The sequence below is a fragment of the Aspergillus multicolor genome (genome assembly GCF_047715735.1).
Source record: "Aspergillus multicolor strain CBS 133.54 unplaced genomic scaffold BDW74scaffold_12, whole genome shotgun sequence".
NCBI classification, from domain to species: domain Eukaryota; kingdom Fungi; phylum Ascomycota; class Eurotiomycetes; order Eurotiales; family Aspergillaceae; genus Aspergillus; species Aspergillus multicolor.
Window position 1 is genome coordinate 159047 of NW_027395963.1, and position 19273 is coordinate 178319.

The 19273-nt window shown below is 52.4% G+C and overlaps 8 protein-coding genes across 8 annotated transcripts; 3 read left to right on the forward strand and 5 right to left on the reverse strand.

Annotated features, from left to right (window-relative positions):
• Nucleotides 1–12: 12 nt before the first annotated feature.
• Nucleotides 13–3048, reverse strand: BDW74DRAFT_152959 (uncharacterized protein). The gene is made up of 6 exons (XM_073724451.1): nt 1726–3048; nt 901–1672; nt 759–840; nt 565–705; nt 370–505; nt 13–311 (listed from the first exon to the last, which is right to left on the reverse strand). The coding sequence occupies exons 1-6, from the start codon at nt 2532–2534 to the stop codon at nt 143–145; spliced, it is 2109 nt and encodes a 702-aa protein (XP_073583810.1). The 5' UTR covers nt 2535–3048; the 3' UTR covers nt 13–142.
• On the forward strand, nt 2675–4860 carry BDW74DRAFT_185201 (uncharacterized protein). The gene is made up of 2 exons (XM_073730995.1): nt 2675–3166; nt 3229–4860. Exons 1-2 carry the CDS (start codon nt 2815–2817, stop codon nt 4605–4607), a joined length of 1731 nt encoding a protein of 576 aa, XP_073583811.1. The 5' UTR covers nt 2675–2814; the 3' UTR covers nt 4608–4860.
• BDW74DRAFT_152962 (enoyl-CoA hydratase/isomerase family protein) lies at nt 4559–6146 on the reverse strand. The gene is made up of 3 exons (XM_073724452.1): nt 5296–6146; nt 4886–5238; nt 4559–4835 (listed from the first exon to the last, which is right to left on the reverse strand). Exons 1-3 carry the CDS (start codon nt 5563–5565, stop codon nt 4724–4726), a joined length of 735 nt encoding a protein of 244 aa, XP_073583812.1. The 5' UTR covers nt 5566–6146; the 3' UTR covers nt 4559–4723.
• A 445-nt stretch (nt 6147–6591) lies between these two features.
• BDW74DRAFT_18783 (uncharacterized protein) lies at nt 6592–9802 on the forward strand. The gene is made up of 5 exons (XM_073731579.1): nt 6592–6612; nt 6668–8624; nt 8674–8891; nt 8940–9195; nt 9244–9802. The coding sequence occupies exons 2-5, from the start codon at nt 6792–6794 to the stop codon at nt 9652–9654; spliced, it is 2718 nt and encodes a 905-aa protein (XP_073583813.1). The 5' UTR covers nt 6592–6612; nt 6668–6791; the 3' UTR covers nt 9655–9802.
• BDW74DRAFT_167840 (uncharacterized protein) lies at nt 9794–11440 on the reverse strand (the record flags this gene model as incomplete). Its single annotated transcript, XM_073726749.1, has 6 exons — nt 9794–9979; nt 10026–10454; nt 10516–10823; nt 10873–11060; nt 11107–11191; nt 11251–11440. The coding sequence occupies 6 exons, from the start codon at nt 11438–11440 to the stop codon at nt 9794–9796; spliced, it is 1386 nt and encodes a 461-aa protein (XP_073583814.1).
• Nucleotides 11441–11758: 318 nt separating this feature from the next.
• BDW74DRAFT_178098 (uncharacterized protein) lies at nt 11759–12123 on the reverse strand (the record flags this gene model as incomplete). The annotated part of the gene is made up of 4 exons (XM_073729118.1): nt 11759–11774; nt 11847–11857; nt 11913–11960; nt 12016–12123. The coding sequence occupies 4 exons, from the start codon at nt 12121–12123 to the stop codon at nt 11759–11761; spliced, it is 183 nt and encodes a 60-aa protein (XP_073583815.1).
• A 235-nt stretch (nt 12124–12358) lies between these two features.
• On the forward strand, nt 12359–15277 carry BDW74DRAFT_18766 (uncharacterized protein). Its single transcript, XM_073731537.1, has 11 exons — nt 12359–12947; nt 13015–13042; nt 13092–13330; nt 13375–13522; nt 13568–13658; nt 13704–13733; nt 13777–13843; nt 13889–14486; nt 14534–14622; nt 14671–14893; nt 14948–15277. The coding sequence occupies exons 1-11, from the start codon at nt 12709–12711 to the stop codon at nt 15146–15148; spliced, it is 1953 nt and encodes a 650-aa protein (XP_073583816.1). The 5' UTR covers nt 12359–12708; the 3' UTR covers nt 15149–15277.
• Nucleotides 15278–15591: 314 nt separating this feature from the next.
• Nucleotides 15592–18997, reverse strand: BDW74DRAFT_185211 (uncharacterized protein; the record flags this gene model as incomplete). The annotated part of the gene is made up of 3 exons (XM_073730996.1): nt 15592–18306; nt 18356–18695; nt 18906–18997. 3 exons carry the CDS (start codon nt 18995–18997, stop codon nt 15592–15594), a joined length of 3147 nt encoding a protein of 1048 aa, XP_073583817.1.
• Between the last annotated feature and the right edge of the window lie 276 nt (nt 18998–19273).

Sequence of the window (19273 nt, forward strand, 5' to 3'; positions counted from 1 at the left end):
AAGATCGGTTCACTGCTCAAGGATTACAACAGGAATTAAGATACGTAGAGTTTATGACATGACCATGGCCACGCTGATCAAGAATTGATGCTTGCGCCGTGAGGGGCATTTCATTTTTCCGCCCAAATCATCGCAGGTGGTCCTAGAGCTTCGAGAGTATACCCTTCACGTCCTCCACCGTTCCTCTTGCCCCCTTGACGATCTCATCATGCCAGTAATTCGGATTGACAGTGATCTTGTTGAGTGGGTTAAGTCGGTGCGCGCGGTGGAAGAGGTCCTCGTAGACGCGGCCGTCGTAGCGACCGAGTGCGCTATACATGTCTATTTTAGCCAATTCTATTCTATTTTTGTTAGTCGTTATGGGCTTACCTGTCTAAGAGGTAATCCGGAATCTGCCACGCATCAACTAGTCGCACGGCGTGAGGGCGGATCCGGGACATCAGTTCGTTTATCTTCTCGGGTAGAGCGTTGAGATCGGGTTTTGAGGCAGCACCGTGGGTAAAGACTAAAGAATTATTAGAGACTTGCAATGGATGACATTGGGGCCAGAAAGAGGAGACGTGCATTCGTATTTCTCTCCTTCGAGGGTGAAGAGGGCAAAGAGCCGGAAAAGGTCCCATAGTACTTCTTTTGTCAGGTCGGAGAGGTCGGTGTTTGATCTCAGTGCGTTGTAGAATCGGGTCACCAGAATGGATTGTGATTGTGCTGCGAGGATGTTTAGTGTGTGGCGGAGGAGTATTGCGTTGAGGGTTTCGTACCTTTGCTCAGTTTATGGAACTGGGTCATCAGCGACGTCCATCCCTTCTTTCTTACTACGCGTTCTTGGTAGACATCGTAGGCCTAACATATCAGTAAAGGTACATTGTAAAGGGTGGATGGTTTGTTAAGCGGCGTACATACCAGCACAGTAGCTCTATGCTGAAACGCCCTGACAAGATCCCAATCGCTGCCTAGGATGTCATACTCTCCTCTCCCAACCTCTTTGCCTTGAGTCGTTGGAAGATAAGTACGAAACTGCACATCAACCTCATCTTCCCCTCCCTCCTTTGCTCGCGACTTGCCAAGGGCACTCCCCATCTTCTTAATCAGATAAGCCGCCGTCTGCTGCGTAATCATCCAATTATCCCCCTCAACCGTAACCTTGGAGAGATAATCCGCATTCAGCTGAACAAGGCCACTCCCACCACCGTATCCATGCCCCCCCAGAGCTCGTCGACAGGTCTCAATACCGTCTGCGGCCAGGGTCGTGCAAAGGCTCTTAAGTCCAGACGACATACTATGCATGTACGCGAGTGAACTAAAACTGCCCGATTCGATCTGCTCCCGTGTGGCATTGTAGATACTCTGCATCGCAAGGCCCGTATAGTGGAGTGCGAATGTCATTGCGAGCAGCGGCAGGATCCGGATCTGGACTGTCGGGTAGTCGAGCACAGGCAGTTCTAGACTTTTGGTATGCGGCGGGCTGTCGCGGTCTGCGAATTGGTGTCGGATGGTTGTGTACCGGACTGCGATTGTTACGGCGCGGGCGAGGACGAGTCGCGCGTGTTGGATTATTTTTGAGCGCATGTATGTTAGGGTCCCGTAGATGACGGTTGGTTGTGCGGGTTTTGTGTAGGCCCCCGTCTCTGGGTCTACGGAGGAGTAGCGGGAGAGGAGGGCGGAGTGTGGTATCCTGTCTAGTCAGCTTGACACTGTGATTCAGGGGGCTAGGGGGCTGAGGCTCACCTAAAGTTGTTGAACAGCATATAGGCATTGTCCATAGTCGCATACCCGTACTTCGGCCCGATGTCGCCTATGACGATTCCCTCAAGCGGCTGATGTGTCTTGAGGTCGCGCACCTGGACCAGGAACGGATGTGGACCGTACGAGACGTGCTTAGTCTCATCCTTATCATGACTCTGGGTCTTCGGATCAGGAAGCATCAGCTGCGCAACGACGACCGCAAAGTTCGCCGTTCGTCCAAGAGTCCCATTCCACCACTTACTAGCCGTGAGAGTCGGACTATGCAGGACAAACTCCTTGGTGCTCGGATTCCATCTCGCCTGGCACTCCAAACCGCGCACGTTACTCCCATGCCCGAGCTCCGTCTGCGCATATGCGCCGATGATCTCCCACTTCTCGACCTTGGGTAACCACTGCGCTCGCTGTTCGTCGCTGCCTTGTTCTCTAATCGTCGTCACGAACATCCCCATGTGCAGCATGTACGGACTTACGTCGTCGACGAGGTACTCGGCCATTTCGTGCTCGGCGGGTGTCCAGCCATGTTTGTCGGCGAGGCGGCGGAGGAGTTTTCCGCGTGCGAGAGCCAGCTTGAAGCGCTCGGGTCGGGAGAGGTTTGCTTGGGTTGACTTGTTTAAGAGGGACTCGGAGACGAGGATTGGGAGGACCTTGGACTGGCGTTGTAAGAAGCTATCTTTTGCGAGCAGGTGATTTGCCAGTTCGTCGATTGGGAGGGTTGAGCGGGCACGCTCGGCGGCGAGGAGAGAGGGGCCGCTGGGTTCGGCTGAGGTGAGGGAGTCTGTAAAGTCGGGCATTTCGAATGCAAGGTATGGAACGCGGTGCTTGACCTTCTCCGACTGTCGTCAATGCCAGATCAATATGAGAGTATACCTTTGGTGTATCTTCCCCACCTTTGGCATACCCGAGGAAGCTTATACATAACGCCGATAGCCGGCGGGGCTGCCCAGCCTTTTCAATCCGGGGTACTCGGCGAAGATCATGCGGGGTAGAAGGGGTTCCGGGATCAGATATGTCCCTTTGCCCTTTGAATACTTGCAGAAATGCTGTGTTCATTAGATTCAACAATTGAGAGTCATGATCTTGGATGCGAGGAGTGGTGACAGAACCCTCGCCGTTCCCCCGCACAACGGCGACAAAGTCCTCCCAAACCAGCCCTTTTTCGAGAAATTGCTCCGCTTTGCGAATCGCCGACCGCCGACGATTGCAATCAGGGATGTCAATGCTGGCTTTGAGAAGACATATTTCCAGCTTCTAATCGATGCGATAGCGTTGCGGCGGGTGCTGAGAGGTACTCTCAGTCGAAGGACGTTGGAAAAGCTCCACAACGACGATGAAGTGTTCATTGCGCTGATTGCGCTAGGTGAATATGAGTATGCCGTTGGGTTCATTGCAATACTCGCCTTGCGAGCTGCCGTTGTGCCGATAAGTAAGTCCTCTTTCCTAGGGTTCGGGATTGGTGAAAACGTCGTGTCTGACCTCGATGCCCAGCACCGGCGCTCCCAGTGCAAGAAGCAAAATTGCTTGTTCAGCGCGCACAATGCGTTGCCATAATATCCTCAAACGATTCAAAGTCCTTGGCGGAGGGCGTCAACCATGCCATCACAAGCTCGGAGCCGAGCAAAGCCCGCCTACCACACATAATTGCCTCCGAATCGTTGCAAGAAATGCCCCTTCCAGCGAGCGCGATGACAATCTCGTCGAATCCTGTCCCAAACATGAACAACGCCGCGCTGGTCATCTTCACGAGCGGGACGACCGGTCCACCAAAGGGCGCAGTCCAGCGCAGAAGCTACATCACCTCCGCAGCCGAAGACGTGGCCGATCATTATCGCCTCAATCAAACAGATACGGTCCTGCATATGTTGCCAGTCCACCATGCCACGGGGATAGGGGTGACATTTCTCCCGCTGCTGGTGGTGGGTGGCTGTATTGAGTTCCGGAGTGGGAGCTTTGATCCAGCTTGGACCTGGGAGCGCTTGAAGAGCAATGTAAACGCCAAGGGTTGCCAGAGGTTAACCGTCTTCTCAGGTGTTCCGACGATCTATACGCGGCTAATGCGGTACTTCGAGACACACATTTCCCCCCTGCCTGCAAAGGAGCAAGAAGCTTATTTTGCTGGGTTACGAAATGTAAGGATTTTCTTATGTGGGACTTCTGCACTCCCACGACCAATCCATGATTTCTGGACGGGGATACTCGACGGCCGACAGATTCTGACGAGATACGGGGGAACCGAGTTTCACACTGTTCTCAAAGCCGATATTGACGGTTCAGGTCCGGCAAATAGCGTCGGGCGGGTCTCACCTGGCGTTGATCTGAAATTATCAGATGAGGGAGAGGTCCTAGTTAAAGGACCTAATATGTTCTCGAAGTACCTGAATGACTCGGAAGCGACCGCTAATGCGCACGATGAGGAAGGTTATTTCAGAACCGGTGACATTGCATCCAGGTCTGGGGAGAACTACTTCATCCAAGGACGCGCGTCGCTCGACATCATCAAAAGTGGTGGGTACAAGATCTCGGCACTTGATATCGAGCGCGAGATTCTGGGGCTGGATTATGTGTCCGAAGTCATGGTCGTTGGTGTTCAGGATGAGGAGTTTGGGCAGCGGGTTGCTGCGGTTGTTACGCTGAAAGATCCATTGAGGCCTAGTGGGCTCAAACTCGACAATTTGAGAAACGACCTTAGAGGCGTGCTTGCAGGGTACAAAATGCCGACCGTGCTGAGAGTGATGGAGGGGGAGATACCGAAGGGTGCGACAGGAAAGGTGCAGAAAAAGGTGCTGGGGCCCAGATATTTTCCCAATGGGTGGAGGAAGCTCAATGGAGTGCAGATTTGGATTTTCCCGGACAAGGCAAAACTGTAGATTGCATTCTTTGCTTATGTATATAGCCTCTGTTCTGGGAATAGATAGAGGGAATGCTTGGAATTTTCCGCTGGCTGGAAAAACAGACGTAAATTAGGGAAATGGCGAAGTCGCAGTCATATCTTCGCCTTCGCTGGGACACTTGTCAACCGCCCATGGACGTAACTGATTCTTTGAAACTTGGCGATCGCTTCACTCCAGAGCTCTGCTCGTAACGCCGCATAGACCCTATGACCACATAATTAGCGTCAGACCAACGTTCAAGACCAAGCACATACCCCATCTTCGCTTTCGGCGCCCACTTCCTTCCCATCTCCAGCGCTGCATCGAGCATGTCTTCCGGATCCGCAACCGCATGCACAATGCCGTCCCTGAGCGCTTCCTTCCCCGTCCATCGTTGAGCCTCAAGAAGCATCTTGGCAGCGATATCCGAGCGCAGCTTGAGACGGGGCAATGAGCCAATTCCATCGAAGTGCAGGCCGAGGTTCACGGGCGGCATGGAGAAGAATCCTCGCTTGGAGTTCATAATGCGATAGTCGTGCGCTAAGGCAAAGGGGCACGCGCCGCCGAAGGTGTGCCCGGTGAGGAGGGCGATTGTGGGAAAGGGAAAATCGAGAACGGTATGTACCAGCTAGACCCAGCAAGATACGTTAGCCATGATCCGAGCGACAGATCCTGATATACTTACCGGGTAGAATCCGTCCGAGTTCGCAAAGGGGTTCGTATCGGACTCGTTCAATTCAAGCCCCGTACACCAGAACTTTGCGTCGCTTCCACGCGTGATGACTGCACCCTCACTATCAGGTCCGAGTATCTTCTCGACCGTCCGAAATGCGCGAATGATTTCCTGGCAATACCAAGTATTCAGCCGATTCTCGGGCGGCTTCTGCATGGTTATGACGAAGACATTGCCGTGTCGTTCCAGGGAGAGATTGCGAAAAGTTGGTATCTCAGACATGGTTATGAGGACCGCAGAGAATATCGCAGACCGTGTACCAGGTTATTTGTCATTGTGGTGGTTTTTAATGATCGCCATGGGATGCGGGGTCTCCAGATGAAGATATCCGAGTGCCGACCGGATCGAGTGCGGGGAATTGATCGAGGATTGTGCCGCTGTGCGTCTTTAAGATCAACATAACCGGGTATCTCTCAAGCCACAGGCTTCTCGGGTCAGAGGATGAGAGAAGGCTCGGAGAGTGTGGTCAGTATTGTCCTATAGGTTGACTGTTCTCGCCTCAATCTTTCGCACTTCTTGATAGCTGATAAAAGACGCGAGAATATATAATGTGCTAAGGGAATGGATTCAAACACGGATAATGACATTTAAAACGACTCCAGTCTTCTGTCAAGTTCTTGCTCAACGCAATGGGCATCTTTGATGAGACACCGTATAATGTATAGTGGATTCAGAGGTAATGTACCTGTGCCTGGTCAGAGTAGAAGCTCTTGGTGTTGACGGCAAAAGTATCACGTGATAGGCTGGCACGTGGGGCGTTCCTGCTGCTTGGAGGACACAACTTTGGTTTCGACAACATCAACTTCTCGTGAAGCTCATCCACTTCCATCATCTTCCTGCCACAATGAGCTACTTTATATCACCGTCATACTGCAAGGCAGGGGCTATTATGGATTCTTTCAATATCCTGCGATGATAGCTTCGTAGACCGAGAGCCGCGTGCCTCGAGCTCGCGTTCAGCTCCGTATTCAGCCACCGCTAACACAGCCACGAAGGGAGAAGGCACCGTCGAAGGCCATCCACTCGGCCTATCACAAGAACCCGGGGAAATGCGCATCACTTTGCCGCTGTGGAACACTTGACCCCATGCTTGCTCTCATTGGCTGTCGCATGGCGCGCTCGTGTCCAAATGAGTTTGGCCTGCCATGCAGGTGAAATTGCCCAGCGGTCGCCGCTACGTCGGTAACGGATGCGATCTCTTATCTCCAGACTTCGACTCTTCTCTGCGTCGAATCCTCGATTTGAAGAATGACAGCAACTCACAACGAGGTCATTTACCCTGCCACTAAATGTTGTCAGTATTTTGCTAAAACGCCCGCTTCAGCTCAAGTTTTGGCAGCTTCTCCCAAACTCGAAAGAATGAATCCTGTCCGCCGCGACCTCCTCCCCCATACCAGCCAATCGTTCGTCCGTTTCAAGTCACTCAATACCCATAAGTGACGACGGCAATGGAGCGAATAGACCAGATATGTGAAGAACTCTCGGATCGTCTTTTGAAATTGCGTGTGAGGAATTACGAAGACCGGCCGTTCTATCCTAATGGTACTGCCAGCGATGTCTTTCGCCTGAACCTTGAAGTCCTCCAAGAGTTGTCCCGATTGTTGATCCCGCCACAAGATGCAGAAACCGATATTGTGCCGGACCTAATACGTCGAATCATGCGAGGCCTCAGTACGGTCCTTGCCGTCGTCTTTCGCATCCGACTCCCCGGCGACAACAACATTCTGCGGCAGTTCACGAATCTAATATTGTGCGATAACGTCTTTTATGACCACCCAAGGCTTAGCGACAACGACCTTCCCATATCCCTCGCCGATGCCAATTCCTTCTTTCCTGGGTTTGCCAACGACTTTTTCGACACCCAATTCCAATTCTGTGCTGTCACATTACGACGGAAGGGAGACGTTGTTTACCAGGGCTATCGATCTCAATGTCCATTGCCATATAAAAGACAGGAGAGAATCGGCCGGGGCGCATTTGGCGAGGTTTATAAAGTTAAGATCGAACGGCGGCACCTTAGGTTGAGCGGAGACCGCACCGCAAATGACAAGCCGACATCGGTAGCGCGAAAGGATTTCAAAAGACACCAATCTTTTACGATTGAACTAGACGCCTTGAAGGAAATCATGGAGCAACCTCAAAAACACGACCACTTGGTGATGGTTCTCGCTATTCTGCAACATCACGACACCAACAGCCTGTTCTTTCCCTTGGCGAGTTGCGATCTGCAGCAATATCTGACCGGCAAATACCGCGGAGAATCCGCTATCGAACAACAGACTCCTATCACATTGGAGCAGAAAGCCATCGTTTTCAAAAGGGGCGTCGCGCTGGCGGGTGCCCTCGCCTTCCTCCACGGAGGGTCGGGAGGCAAGGTTTGCCTGCACCTTGACTTGAAACCAAGCAACGTGCTGGTTTTCGATGCCTTTGATACAGAGAAAGAAATATGGAAGATCACCGACTTTGGTCTGACCAGAGTGAGGAACCAGGAATACTCGAGCCTTGCGCCCGGGGTTGAGGGGATCTACCTCCCGCCCGAGTGCGCCACGCCTAACGATAAGGTAACGACTCATAGTGATGTCTGGTCCTTTGGTTGCATCTTCTCGCTAGTGGTAACCTACATACTCTACGGCCCTCAGGGGGTAAACGATTTTACGCTCAAGCGCGGCCAACGCGAGGAGGGCGACTATTTCTACATCAAACCCCGGAACTCAACACCCCGTGTCGCACCTGCGGTGATCGACTGGTTTGATAAGCTTAGACGGAGCGCAATGGGAGACGAAAAAGAATCGCGAATGGTCCGAGAGTCGCTTGACTACCTGCAAAGCAGAGTCTTGCATCCGATCCGGCGCCAACGGGCATCCGCTAAAGACGTTGAACTCGCTCTCAAGAGAATACACAGCAACTTTAGCCAAGACACTCTTCCTCGCTCTCCGACTTTAGCTCAAGATTACGTCGGTCACGTCTCGTTTCTGGACCGGCTTCTCACCCGAATGAGACATCGAACGTCAGAGTCAGCGGGGACAAGGCTGCAGAGCTTCAAGTATGATCTCGGGACGAACGGATTGGGGTTCAGGTTCGCTCCACTAGACGGCAACTACCTCGCGTTCTTCTCCTCGCAGAAGATCTTGGTATGGACGGTGTCTGAGATAATGACGGCTTTGGGGCGCCGGTCTGAGGTACCGCCCCCGCAATCCCTCCGCATACCCGATGGAGCCATCAAATCTTTCGCGGTGAGCTCCAACGCCATTTGTAGCAGTCTCGACGGAGATAACTTTCAGGTACCGCTGCCATATTATCCTCATCGTAGCTTGCTTCTGACCCCTGCAGTGTATCATATACGATGTCGAGATGTCGTCGAGTTCCGCACGTGTTGGAGCCGGAGTGAAAGTTTCCTACGACCACATGGGTCATGCTAAGCGAGTGGCGATGTCTTCTGACGGAGCTTTCACTGCATTCATTATGACAGATAGGCCAAGAGGCTCCGAAGCCGATTGTAGGATCTACCTCGCTTACACTCAACATTTGATGGACACTGCAAACGAAGGGTGGGCTTGATCTGACGTTATTCATGGAAATTCGCTGATGTCGAACAGAAACACGTACTCCATCCCCCGCACCAGCCGCTCGAACTCGGTTTCTGACAGCTCCTTAATGTCAATCACCACGGCTGCGAACCTGATCTTCGACAAGGTAGCGGTTGGCTCTGCGGCGCAAGTGCGATTTTTGGATTTTACGCCGGACGGAAAATTCCTAGTGATGATCACTCAAGACGGCCCTCGCGGATTCTCAGTCCGGGCTTGGGAAACATATAGTGGAAGGTGCTACAAAGATTTCTCGGTCTCCATCGAGGTAAGAGAGCGCCCAAAGGTTTGTTTCTCACACTAACTCAACTTTTAGACACCTTGGGCTTTTCGAAATCTTTTCACTACGTGCTGTTTATTCGTGACGAAAGCGGCCGAGCCTTGTCTAGCCATGGTCTCCGACCACCGTCGAATCCTGCACGTCAACCTGGCGAAGCGGACATACAATGATCGACGGCTAAATATCGATGTCGATAGTATGTCTGTCTGTGATGACGGGCAAACGCTTGTCTTGCTTGGCAAGAATAATGGCCTGCGGGCCTACTTACTGCCCCTTCATGCCTTGGACCGAGCCAATTTCATTGGGATCGCAAAGATCAACCGCTTATCCTACGAACCTGCTCTAGATCATGCCGTGGTAACAAGAGACGCGGATCACCAGCTGAAACTCCTGATTGCTAGTTCTTCTGGGTCGTTTCTTGAGATGGGTATCGCCGCTGAAAGATGATTGACATCGTCTCGACTCGCTGCTACAGTGAAAACCAAGCTCATACTACCGGAAAGCTGAAAAGCCGACGCAACCGACCGAACTCCATCTCCACATTTCGTGTCGCTATGCAAACCAGAATCCCGTCCCAAAATCGAAATTACACCATCAATGCCTCGGTAGTGGATCGCTCCGTCCGCTGCTTAGCCTTCTGGAAGTACCACCAGTAGCACAGCGTTGCCGCTGTGAGTGGTACCGAGCAGACGATGTAGATCCAAAACTGCGGGGACACAACGATGTTTCGACTCTCGTCCATCTCAAAGAATGAGTTCATTCCGAGGAGGGTCTAGATAAATCAGCGAGTGACTAACTTGGCAATTCGCCTCACTTACCGCCATGAAGGTAGCCGGGAGGTATACCAGCGTTACGACTGTTATTACTCGGACAGTGGTTGAGTCCCGCAGCATGAACTCGGTCTGCCGCTTTGAAATATATGCATCTTTGAACGACAGCGTGTCGGTAATATGTGCCGCGATCCGTGAAGTGCGACTCTGCAGTGACCATGCCGCCTGACCGTATGAATTTACTGTGGAAGAATAGTTGTTGAGGAGCTGCTTCATCATCTGCAAGTCATATTCCTCGGTCGCACCGCGATCCGCGAGAGCGGCGTTGGCTTGGTGCAGTACCTCGAAAGTTTTGCCCAGGGACTGGAATATCGGCTGCAGGGCCAAACATCGATTCTCTGTGCTGCGGACCGCCGTCAATGACTCGTGGTTTACCCGCAACGGCTTGTCGATTTCAGCTGCCACCGTGGTATTGGCCTTTATTATCGTTAGCGATTGCCGAAGTCGCCAATTCGGCGCGACTAAAAGAGAAACCTACAATGGGCAGCATCCGACCCTCCAGGTGCTTCAAGTAATCTCGCCACGCCGCAAAGAACGTCCCGAAAAGGATGCTGTGAATGAGGAGGGGATTTCGTCTCAATGCGGCGCGCTCGGCCGGGGATAGAAGGTAGCGCTTCAGACGATCTTGGAATCGACATTCGGTGGTTGGGTTGAAGAAGAGCCAGGTGCTGTTTTTGGTCGCGAACTCGTATTTGTGGTACACCCCTGTCTGCCGTAGCACCCAGGGATCTTTTCCCTTCTCATCTAGTGGTTTTTCAAAGGCGTATTTGATGATGTAAATGATTTCTTGTAAGGATTAGAGCTGGCGCTTTCTTTGTATCTGGAAATCACCTACCGATCGACTCGGTCCCGACCTTGAGAATAGGGGCGCTGGTGAAGCCTTCCTCAACCGCAACGCTCTTTTGGAAGAAAGACAAGGGCAACTCCAGCAAGTCTGACGAGGCGTCAATGATATCGACGACTTCCTCAAAGACGTCTCGAGTCACATTGAGTGGCCTCCAGGAATTGCGCTGGTTGATGGATCTGGACAGTTAGCTTGCTGCCCTCCAGCTCGAGCGAGGCCACCTACAGAATCCTCAAATAACCACTTTGAGTCCCTTGGAGAGCCCGATGGCTACGAAGCTGCTCCAGCGAGCTCAGCGTTTTCTCGGTCACTTCCCACTATCAGCAACAGTTCCGTTTTCGTCGGCGGAATTACCACCTTGGCACCTACCCAGGTCGCTCCCATCAACATCCGTCCAAGTCACCTTGCATAGCGACTCGCTCGTGGTGAAACATCTTCTTGCCTCTGCACGATCTCGGTAATCCTCTGCATAGGGGATGGTGGAGTACAAATCGAGGAATTCCGACCTCGGCCAAGTGTACGGGGACCCCTCTGACGTGGGCGCATACGGTCGCGTCATTGTATCGAGCTCCATGCTTACCCTTTTCGAATCGTCAGACTAAGATCGATACAAAGGTCTAGAAGGTGTTTGGCTCTTATTATACTCTTTACTGAAAGGAGGAAGAGAGGAGGCGAGTACGCCTTGGGTTTATTCCAGTCTGATTATGGAGTGCGACGCTGACACCGAAAGAGCCCGCATGGCGAAGGCGCTATGGACGAACAAACAGGACAAAAAAAATCAAAACAGACAATGATTGGATCTAGAAAATTAGCGCTCTCCTTGATTTGCCGCCGAGTCTCAGCCTTTCACTAGACTGCTCTTTGTGTAGGGCCTGGCTCACTCGGAAATCGCCCTGTGAGACGGTCAGTCCATTCTCAGCCACCATCACAGCCCCCTCATGGTCGATCAGGCAGTGCGCACTCACTCGAGCTCTTCCTGTTCCATGTTAGTGTAAGAAAATGCTTGATAGGCCACGAGGGTACGGATATACCTCTGTCACTTCTTCAGGCGCGTCGAACGACCAGACATCTTCGTACAGCTGGACCAAGACCGGGCGTCAGCAGGATTCGCAGCCAGTTTCCATCGCCTCTTACCCGAATATGGAAGTTGCGGCCTGGATGGGTAGGGAACTTTCGCTCAAGGAAAGTCTGCAGCCTTGCTCTCGTGAGATAGTGTGCTGGTGCATCTTGTCGCCGACACATGGTGGAAGTCGAAGTCGTCGTCGATGTCGACGGCGGCGACGACGACAGGATGGACAGCAAACTCCCAGTCCGGCTGAAACGTGGCATGCGTTTTGAATAGTCACTATTATTAAGAATAAAGTCGGTGCTAGAGGCTTTGCTCGGGGAGGGGATGCATCAAGAATGGTTCTACGACGACACTTTCCTCCCAGGGCATTGATATTATACGAGGGTCCAAGGCACCTGGGGTCTCCGAAGGCAACAAGAGCAGGAGGCTCTGCGACACTGGCCCATCAGGTGCGCTGTTCGCGCTGGAAATGAGGGGGGAGTGAGATATGCCAGAACACCATGATTGGGCCGCTTGAACACTCCTCGCTGCACGCTGCTCGTACCAGCCACATCTTCCTCCTATCACGCGCACAGCCAAGACACCCAGCTCGCATCGGCGAGGGGCATCGCTTAGCCTGGTAGGGTTAGCCTTGCATGTTTTATTTTTCGAGCAAGAGGTGAGTCGCAGCGCGCCCGAGGCATAATTGGCGCCGCTCCGCATTATGAACTGTCGATGTTCTTCTCGTATTCCAGCTGCGATGCCCCATATCGACCGATATGGCCTCACGGAACAGCAAAGACGACTATGCGATTAACCTCGATGACCTCGATTGGCTCCAGCGCGATCGGCAGCCCTCTGCAGGCTGGGGCGATACTCTGCGCGTGCCAACAACTGCCAGCCCGCAGCCGGTGTCGATGCGATCCAGCTCGCCCGGGTTCTCGGACGGCGCCCATAGACCCCAAGAGGAGCAGGACATGGATATTGTTATTCCGAATCATGAGAAGGATCGCGTGAAGTAAGGAGCTTGGTAATTTGTTTCCACGATGCGCGACGACATTGGCTAACTATTGGTGTTTATGTAGTCGTCGCCTTCGCGGAATCCACGTCTTCGTAAGATCGCCAAAATCAGCCTTCCTGCGATCGCCTAACTTCCGAACAGATGATTACCTTGAGCGGAGTCCTCGGCGCCGGCTTATACATACGGAGCGGAACGATTTTGCGCATCGGAGGGCCCGGGGCTGTGCTCATAGCCTTCACGGTTATGGGACTGCTGGCTTGGACTGTGATGCAGTGCATCGGCGAGTTGCTGGCGCTGTGGCCGATCTCGGGTGCGCTCGTGGAGTTTGTCGCCAAGTTTGTCGATGAGGATTTGGGCACTGCGGTCGGAATCGCATACTGGTTGGTCTCGTGGTTCCTGGTTGATTTGATCTGATTTGGGATAGGTTCACCTATTCGATCAACTTCGCGGCTCTGATTGTCGCGGCGGCCGGAGTGCTCGACTACTGGGACCCAGGGAAGGCCATCCAAGGGACCATCATGTTTTTTGTGGTGCCGTTGTTCCTCGTTTTGCTGAATAGCTTCGGTGTTCAGGTATGCGATGATCTAACGGCTGCCATTGCCATGCTAATGAGGCAGATCTATGGATTGACGGAGGTTATCGGCGGCTCGATTAAGATTTTGGGCGTCTTGATTGTAATTGCGTGCATGATCGCGATCAATCTCGGTGGTGCGTTGGTTCTCCCTCCACTCTTATTTATCTAACTTGAGATAGCTGGCCAGGGAGAGCACATTGGGACAGCAAGTAAGCTCGCTTGCTCTTGCAATACTTTGGCTAATAAGGATAGACTACAAGCACGGTCGCATGTTTCCTATTGACCCCGAAGCCGTTGATAATTGGGCCTCGGCTTTATTGTAAGAGCGCCATATCCTGTCTTTTGACCCGCCTGACTGAAGTAGCTACGCGTTTTCGATCGCTGCCTTTGCCTATGTTGGCGTCGACATTACCGCTGCCACTGCGCTTGAGGCACGTCCGGATAGACGGAAATCCTCGCGAGGCACCGAAACCGATTCGCTCAAAGGCCCTTGGCCATATATCTCGGTTCGCTTCGTCGCGACCTGGACTAGCTTCTTGGTGTGGATCATCTACTTCATCGCCGGCTTCCTCATGAGCCTCAACGTCGAGTGGGATAACAACAATCTCCCGCGTTTATCATGGCTTGGGTCCCCGACGGAGAAGGATGAAAAGTTCAAGACCGACTCCGGGTTCGTCATTAGCGCCGCGATGTCGGGGATTCATGGATTGGCAGACATGTTTACGGCCGTCATTTTCATCACTGCGGTTTTCTCGGCAAACACCAACCTCTACGTCGCCTCTCGCACATTATTCGGCCTGACGCGAAGAATCCAAGGGGATGGTTGGCGTTTCTTCGCGTTCTTCGGCAAGACGAACAACTATCAGGTCCCAGTTCGCGCGATGCTGCTGTCGCTGGTTTTTATGTGGGTGCCATTCTTGTACCTCTCGCCGCATAATTCTTCGGATACCACTATCTCCAGTGTATGTTAGATGCCCCTCATCAAAGCTCGTTTGCTGACCGTGCACAGTTACTCGAGGTCTTGTCGCAGATGGGCTCCGTCTGCTGCATCATAGTCTGGACATGCGAATGCTGGGCATTCATCCGGTTCTACAACTGGTATGCCTCTGTCCCAAGGAGTTATCCAGGCATCGCTAATTTTGGCAGCATGTACCGCCATCGAGATGAGCTCAACGCCTCTCCACAGTTCGCCCACCTCCGCCGATTTCCGAATCAAGGTGCGGAAGATCGGTATCCTTGGCGGTCCCATGGTCAACCCGTGACCATGTACCTTGCACTGTTTGGGTGTATATTCGTGTTGGCGGTCGCAGATGGTGCAGCATTATGGCACAACTGGGCGACGCCGCGTTTTCTATCCGCTTACCTCTCAGTACGCATTTGACCTTGGTCTATCCCTAGCCATCTGGAACTAATGCTCTCCTAGATTGTCTGCTTCATTCCGCTCTGGCTTGGGATCAAATACTACAATAACTGGGGGAATGTCCAGTGGAAATTAGAGGATCTTTCCAACTTTGCGCTGGTGAGCAGGAAGCTGGAAGAGCTGGATGAGATTCATGATCTTGCTACCGCGAGGGACTCGGAGGTCCAGGAGAAGGGCTGGGGGAATTTGTGGGGGTTTATGTAGGCCTCGACGACTTGTATGTCTAGATGTACTATCCATGGACGAATGATTATGTATTCGCTCCGTTCAACCCTTTTACCAAGCGTTTAAATTAAATATACCGTAAGAATTCATTTGCATCCACAAGAGCCACCGAATAGGCCTTTCCTCAAACTCGACGCTTACATTGCGGCCCAGTGTAGCATTTGAAGCCTGGTCTTGGACAAGTTAGAATGACTTGTGACGGTTTCATAACGTGTCGGTCATACTCCACAGTCGTTTTTGTTATGTTCATCAGAATTAAACACTTCAACGACATTCCTGGACTTGTTAGATTGGTACCCCGATATCAGAAGGCGGGGAAGATCGCGGTGCACGAGACACACATAAAACCGAGTCTAAACGTCTATTCTATCGTCTATGAAATATCCAAATGTCTTCTAAGTCTATACTACAAGAAACTATTTTTATATATCAACCCAGCTCACAAGATACGGCACCACTTCCACCTCCCCAACTAACCCAGTCTCCATATTACCTGGTAACCCCCCCGTAGTTGTCAGCAAGGGATCCGAGCCTGAAATCTGAATATCCCCGTAGATACTTTGGATATAGTTCCACATGACCGTCGGCACGATAATGTCGACCCTATTCGGCCCGGAAATAAGGTATGGGCCGATATCGACGAAGGGGTTGCTGAAATCAATCCCTGAAATCCAGTAGCCGTTGATGGCGACTTGTAATCCGTGTGTGACGGGTGGTATGGACAGGTAGGCCCCCAAACTACTTGGATTATTCATCTGCATAGAGGGTAGCTGAAATGGTGGCCAAGAAAACGTCGTCGAGTAATACCCAATCCCCGACACGTTCTTGAGCCTGGTGATTTCCAGCCAAGACGGGATAGAGGGACCGTCGATATGATGCGTCGTGTTGTACTTCTTTGCCGTAATGGACGCTGCGGAAAAGTTGGTTGGCGCTGTCCAGTGTTCTGCTGTGAGGGTCCAGTTTGTCAGGGCGAATGGGCCCCCTCCAGTGCCATCCACACCATGGGAAGTGGTATTATCCGCCGATGAGGGGAGCGCATGCGTTTTGCCGTTGGCGAAGTGGACTGACCTATTCGTGGTCTTGGAGGATGGCGAAGACGTTGAGATATGCAGCGCCAAACCGTTTTCCTTGGTGTATGTATATTGAATGACGCTCTTTGGGATGAATGTGGCATGTGTAGAGGGGGTATCGATATCCTCGGCTAGATTATCGCTGAAGGCGAAGATGGCTGTTTGGTTGGCGGCGAGTCTAACTGGGATTGTCAGCGTCCCTTTGTCGTGGTCGATGGTGTAATGAAGAAGTGGTGAGCGGGTTCCAGTCCAGGCATTGAAGATATATGGTGTCTTTGTAGTTTGAACCGTTATATTGCCTGTTGTAGGGTCACTGGGTGAAGAGGACGCATCGGAGAAGAGGAAGGCATAATCTGTCTCAGTGGAATCGCCGGTGCGGTAGATGGGATGCCATGTGCCGTTTGTCTGGATGCTGACAAGGGGGGAGAGAGCTAGCGAATCTAGCATCTCAGCAAGGTCGTCGCTCTCAGACGCTGTGGTATGGACATTTGTCGTGTTCTGGAGGGCTGCTAAGGCTTCGTTGATAGCCGCTTCGTTCTCACTGTCCGCGCTGGGGTTCCCAGAGGGATAATACTCAGGCAGGCCACCGGCGAGGATGACGGGGAGTCCGTTCTCTGCATAACTCTGTAGCTGCCTGACGGCATTGCGTGTGACGTTCTGGCTCTTCAGGACGACCATGGCCCTATATCCGGGGCCATCTGACCCGAGGACGTCGTCTTCCATCCTCGCACCGTCCAACTCCAAATTACCCGGCGAGATATACCCATAGGTATACCCCCTCTCCACCAGATCCGTACCGTTATAGATAGTCGCGAATTGTGGATCGGTTACAGATGCCTTATTCAAGAACGCCACGTCAACCCTCGGCTTCCCCTGTCGCAATACCCATTGCACTCGACTCACGTACTCAATCATCCCTTTATAACTCACATCCCAAGCGGGCTGCTTATTGTTATAGCTGTCTGAGAAGAGCATGAAGAACGCCGTATACCCGGGCCAAGTCGTGTCGTAGTAGTTCCCCGTATATGTCTGCCCATGGAGCACGATCTGGTTCACGCCACCGGCGAAGGCCGAGTTGATTTGCCAAATGAGCTTTGAGAGGGTTAATCTGAAGGACTTGCGCAGGTCGCCGCCCATTTCGTTGCTTATCACATTCTGGCCTGCGAGATGCGCGGGCCCGCTGAATTGCCGGTATCCGTCGATGTTGTCGTTGAACGCGAGACTCTCGCATTCGGGCACGGATACGCTCGGGATGCTGGATTCCATGTCTAGCGGAAGGTTGTAAGATGGTTGCGCGCTGTATTCGAGGCCCAAGGATTGAGCCCAGGTGTTGAGTGCTGAGAGGTACGACATGTAGCCCTCCCCCAAAACGCGGCGGAAGTCGTTAAGTATTCCGCGTCCAGTATCTTCGGCATCCAGGACGCAAAGGAGATCACCGGGGTACGAGGGCTGGACTCCGGGGTTGTTGTTCCCGTACTGCAGTAGGGGTAGATATTTGTGGATATCGTACCCAGTGATATTCCTGAAGAGAGATGGAAGAGAGGGGTTCCAGGAGATGTTTGACTTGATTTCGAGACTATCTTCCCATGCGTAGTTGCCGACTTGGGATAGTAGTTGACGGGTTTCGGTATCGTTTAGGATGTGCTTTTCCCAGAAATCGATCGTTGTTTCCGCACCCCGGGCACTGAAGTGGTCGACGGTGTAGCTGCCGTTGTCGAAGATAGTTCCGGTCGTGTTCGTTTCGATGTCCAGGTTCTTGGCGCGGGTTTGATATTGGTAATACGCGAAGAGATGATAGCTATTGTTCCTTGTGCTGGTGGTGTTGAAGTTTAGAGATACTGTCCCGTACTCTTGGACTTGGGATGTATGATCTGTCAAGGAGGCAGACTTGAGCACGAGATGCTTCGATGTTGTGCTGGGTGTCCCGAACGTCTCGCTCGCAGGGTTATGCACGATACTCGAGGAGAGAACCTCTGCTGAGACCAGGGCCACAAGCTCACCCGTTCCCCAGCCGGGTATCGTCCCATTATATGTCCCATTCGCAGGTACGGAAACATTAAACGGCGCCTTAACTCGTTAGCTAACAAGTACTCTATTGATCCTTGGAAAAACATACCAAATCCCACTGCAACCCCTTATTCCCAACATGCGCAGGAACACCCTGTCCCTGATTCGGACCAAGCGCGAAATCAAACACCATGTCCGCATCCCTCGCAGCCCTCATCGCCTCCTTGAAGATCTCATTGTACGCCTGTGTTCCAAATCCATATGTTGCCCAGTCTGCCCCATCGGGCGGGGGCGCAAGACTCGCGCCGTAGTTGTATAGCGGCACGAACTCGATTCCGCCGGCGCCGATTGAGGACGCGGATTTTATGTCCGCAGCGACGGTTGAGGCGTTTACGGAGGCGTCGGGAAGCCAGTAGCGGAATTTGAGGCGGGAGTTGGAGGAGGGGGAGCTAAATGTGCCCAGGTCTTTGTTGTTGAGTGTTGCATTGCCGGTGGTGGTGGTGGCCAGGCCCAAGACTATGGTCGCAAAAGCGAGCGCCTGGAGGGACAGCCAGGGCGTATATATGTGCATCTCTGTTGTATACGCTTTTGCTCTAGCTTGGTATGAACAGACGATGGAGTGCGCTTATTTATCACTCTCAAGCAGAGCTGTAATTTACTCCATCGAAGGTTCCTTGATCTGTAACTGTTCGCGTCCCGTGTGTTGCATATCTGACTGGTGAAGCGGAATACCCGAGCAGAAGAGTCCCATTTTCAAGTCCCGTTGTCCTCTGACTCTGTGAGTCCGTGTCAGCGACGATCAATGAGGTCATACGCTCTATGCTCCAATCCGGCGTCCATCCATGTGGAGATAGGGCATATGCCGTCACGTGGAGTACGATAGACAGTGGAAAATTGGAAGGGATTGGCGCATTCTTCAAATCTTGAGCTTGGCGTTTCGGGATTCCCCAGTAAACCGTTTTTCCAGAATCCACAGGACTCGTCAGGCACCGCGATCTGCGTTGGAGAAGCCTCTTTTTTCTGGACT

Bases quoted from the DNA above. Each gene is read 5' to 3' on its own strand.
- BDW74DRAFT_152959 (XM_073724451.1), bottom strand. From the start codon at position 2,534: ATGCCCGACTTTACAGACTCCCTCACCTCAGCCGAACCCAGCGGCCCC. The intron at 1,673-1,725 runs GTGAGCCTCAGC...CTGACTAGACAG, and splicing joins ATGCTGTTCAACAACTTTAG to GATACCACACTCCGCCCTCC. The intron at 706-758 runs GTACGAAACCCT...ACATCCTCGCAG, and splicing joins GTTCCATAAACTGAGCAAAG to CACAATCACAATCCATTCTG.
- BDW74DRAFT_185201 (XM_073730995.1), top strand. From the start codon at position 2,815: ATGATCTTGGATGCGAGGAGTGGTGACAGAACCCTCGCCGTTCCCCCG. The intron at 3,167-3,228 runs GTAAGTCCTCTT...CTCGATGCCCAG, and splicing joins AGCTGCCGTTGTGCCGATAA to CACCGGCGCTCCCAGTGCAA.
- BDW74DRAFT_152962 (XM_073724452.1), bottom strand. From the start codon at position 5,565: ATGTCTGAGATACCAACTTTTCGCAATCTCTCCCTGGAACGACACGGC. The intron at 5,239-5,295 runs GTAAGTATATCA...TGCTGGGTCTAG, and splicing joins ACTCGGACGGATTCTACCCG to CTGGTACATACCGTTCTCGA. The intron at 4,836-4,885 runs GTATGTGCTTGG...ATGTGGTCATAG, and splicing joins GCGCCGAAAGCGAAGATGGG to GGTCTATGCGGCGTTACGAG.
- BDW74DRAFT_18783 (XM_073731579.1), top strand. From the start codon at position 6,792: ATGGAGCGAATAGACCAGATATGTGAAGAACTCTCGGATCGTCTTTTG. The intron at 8,625-8,673 runs GTACCGCTGCCA...TGACCCCTGCAG, and splicing joins TCGACGGAGATAACTTTCAG to TGTATCATATACGATGTCGA. The intron at 9,196-9,243 runs GTAAGAGAGCGC...CTCAACTTTTAG, and splicing joins ATTTCTCGGTCTCCATCGAG to ACACCTTGGGCTTTTCGAAA.
- BDW74DRAFT_18766 (XM_073731537.1), top strand. From the start codon at position 12,709: ATGGCCTCACGGAACAGCAAAGACGACTATGCGATTAACCTCGATGAC. The intron at 13,043-13,091 runs GTAAGATCGCCA...ACTTCCGAACAG, and splicing joins TTCGCGGAATCCACGTCTTC to ATGATTACCTTGAGCGGAGT. The intron at 13,844-13,888 runs GTAAGAGCGCCA...TGACTGAAGTAG, and splicing joins AATTGGGCCTCGGCTTTATT to CTACGCGTTTTCGATCGCTG.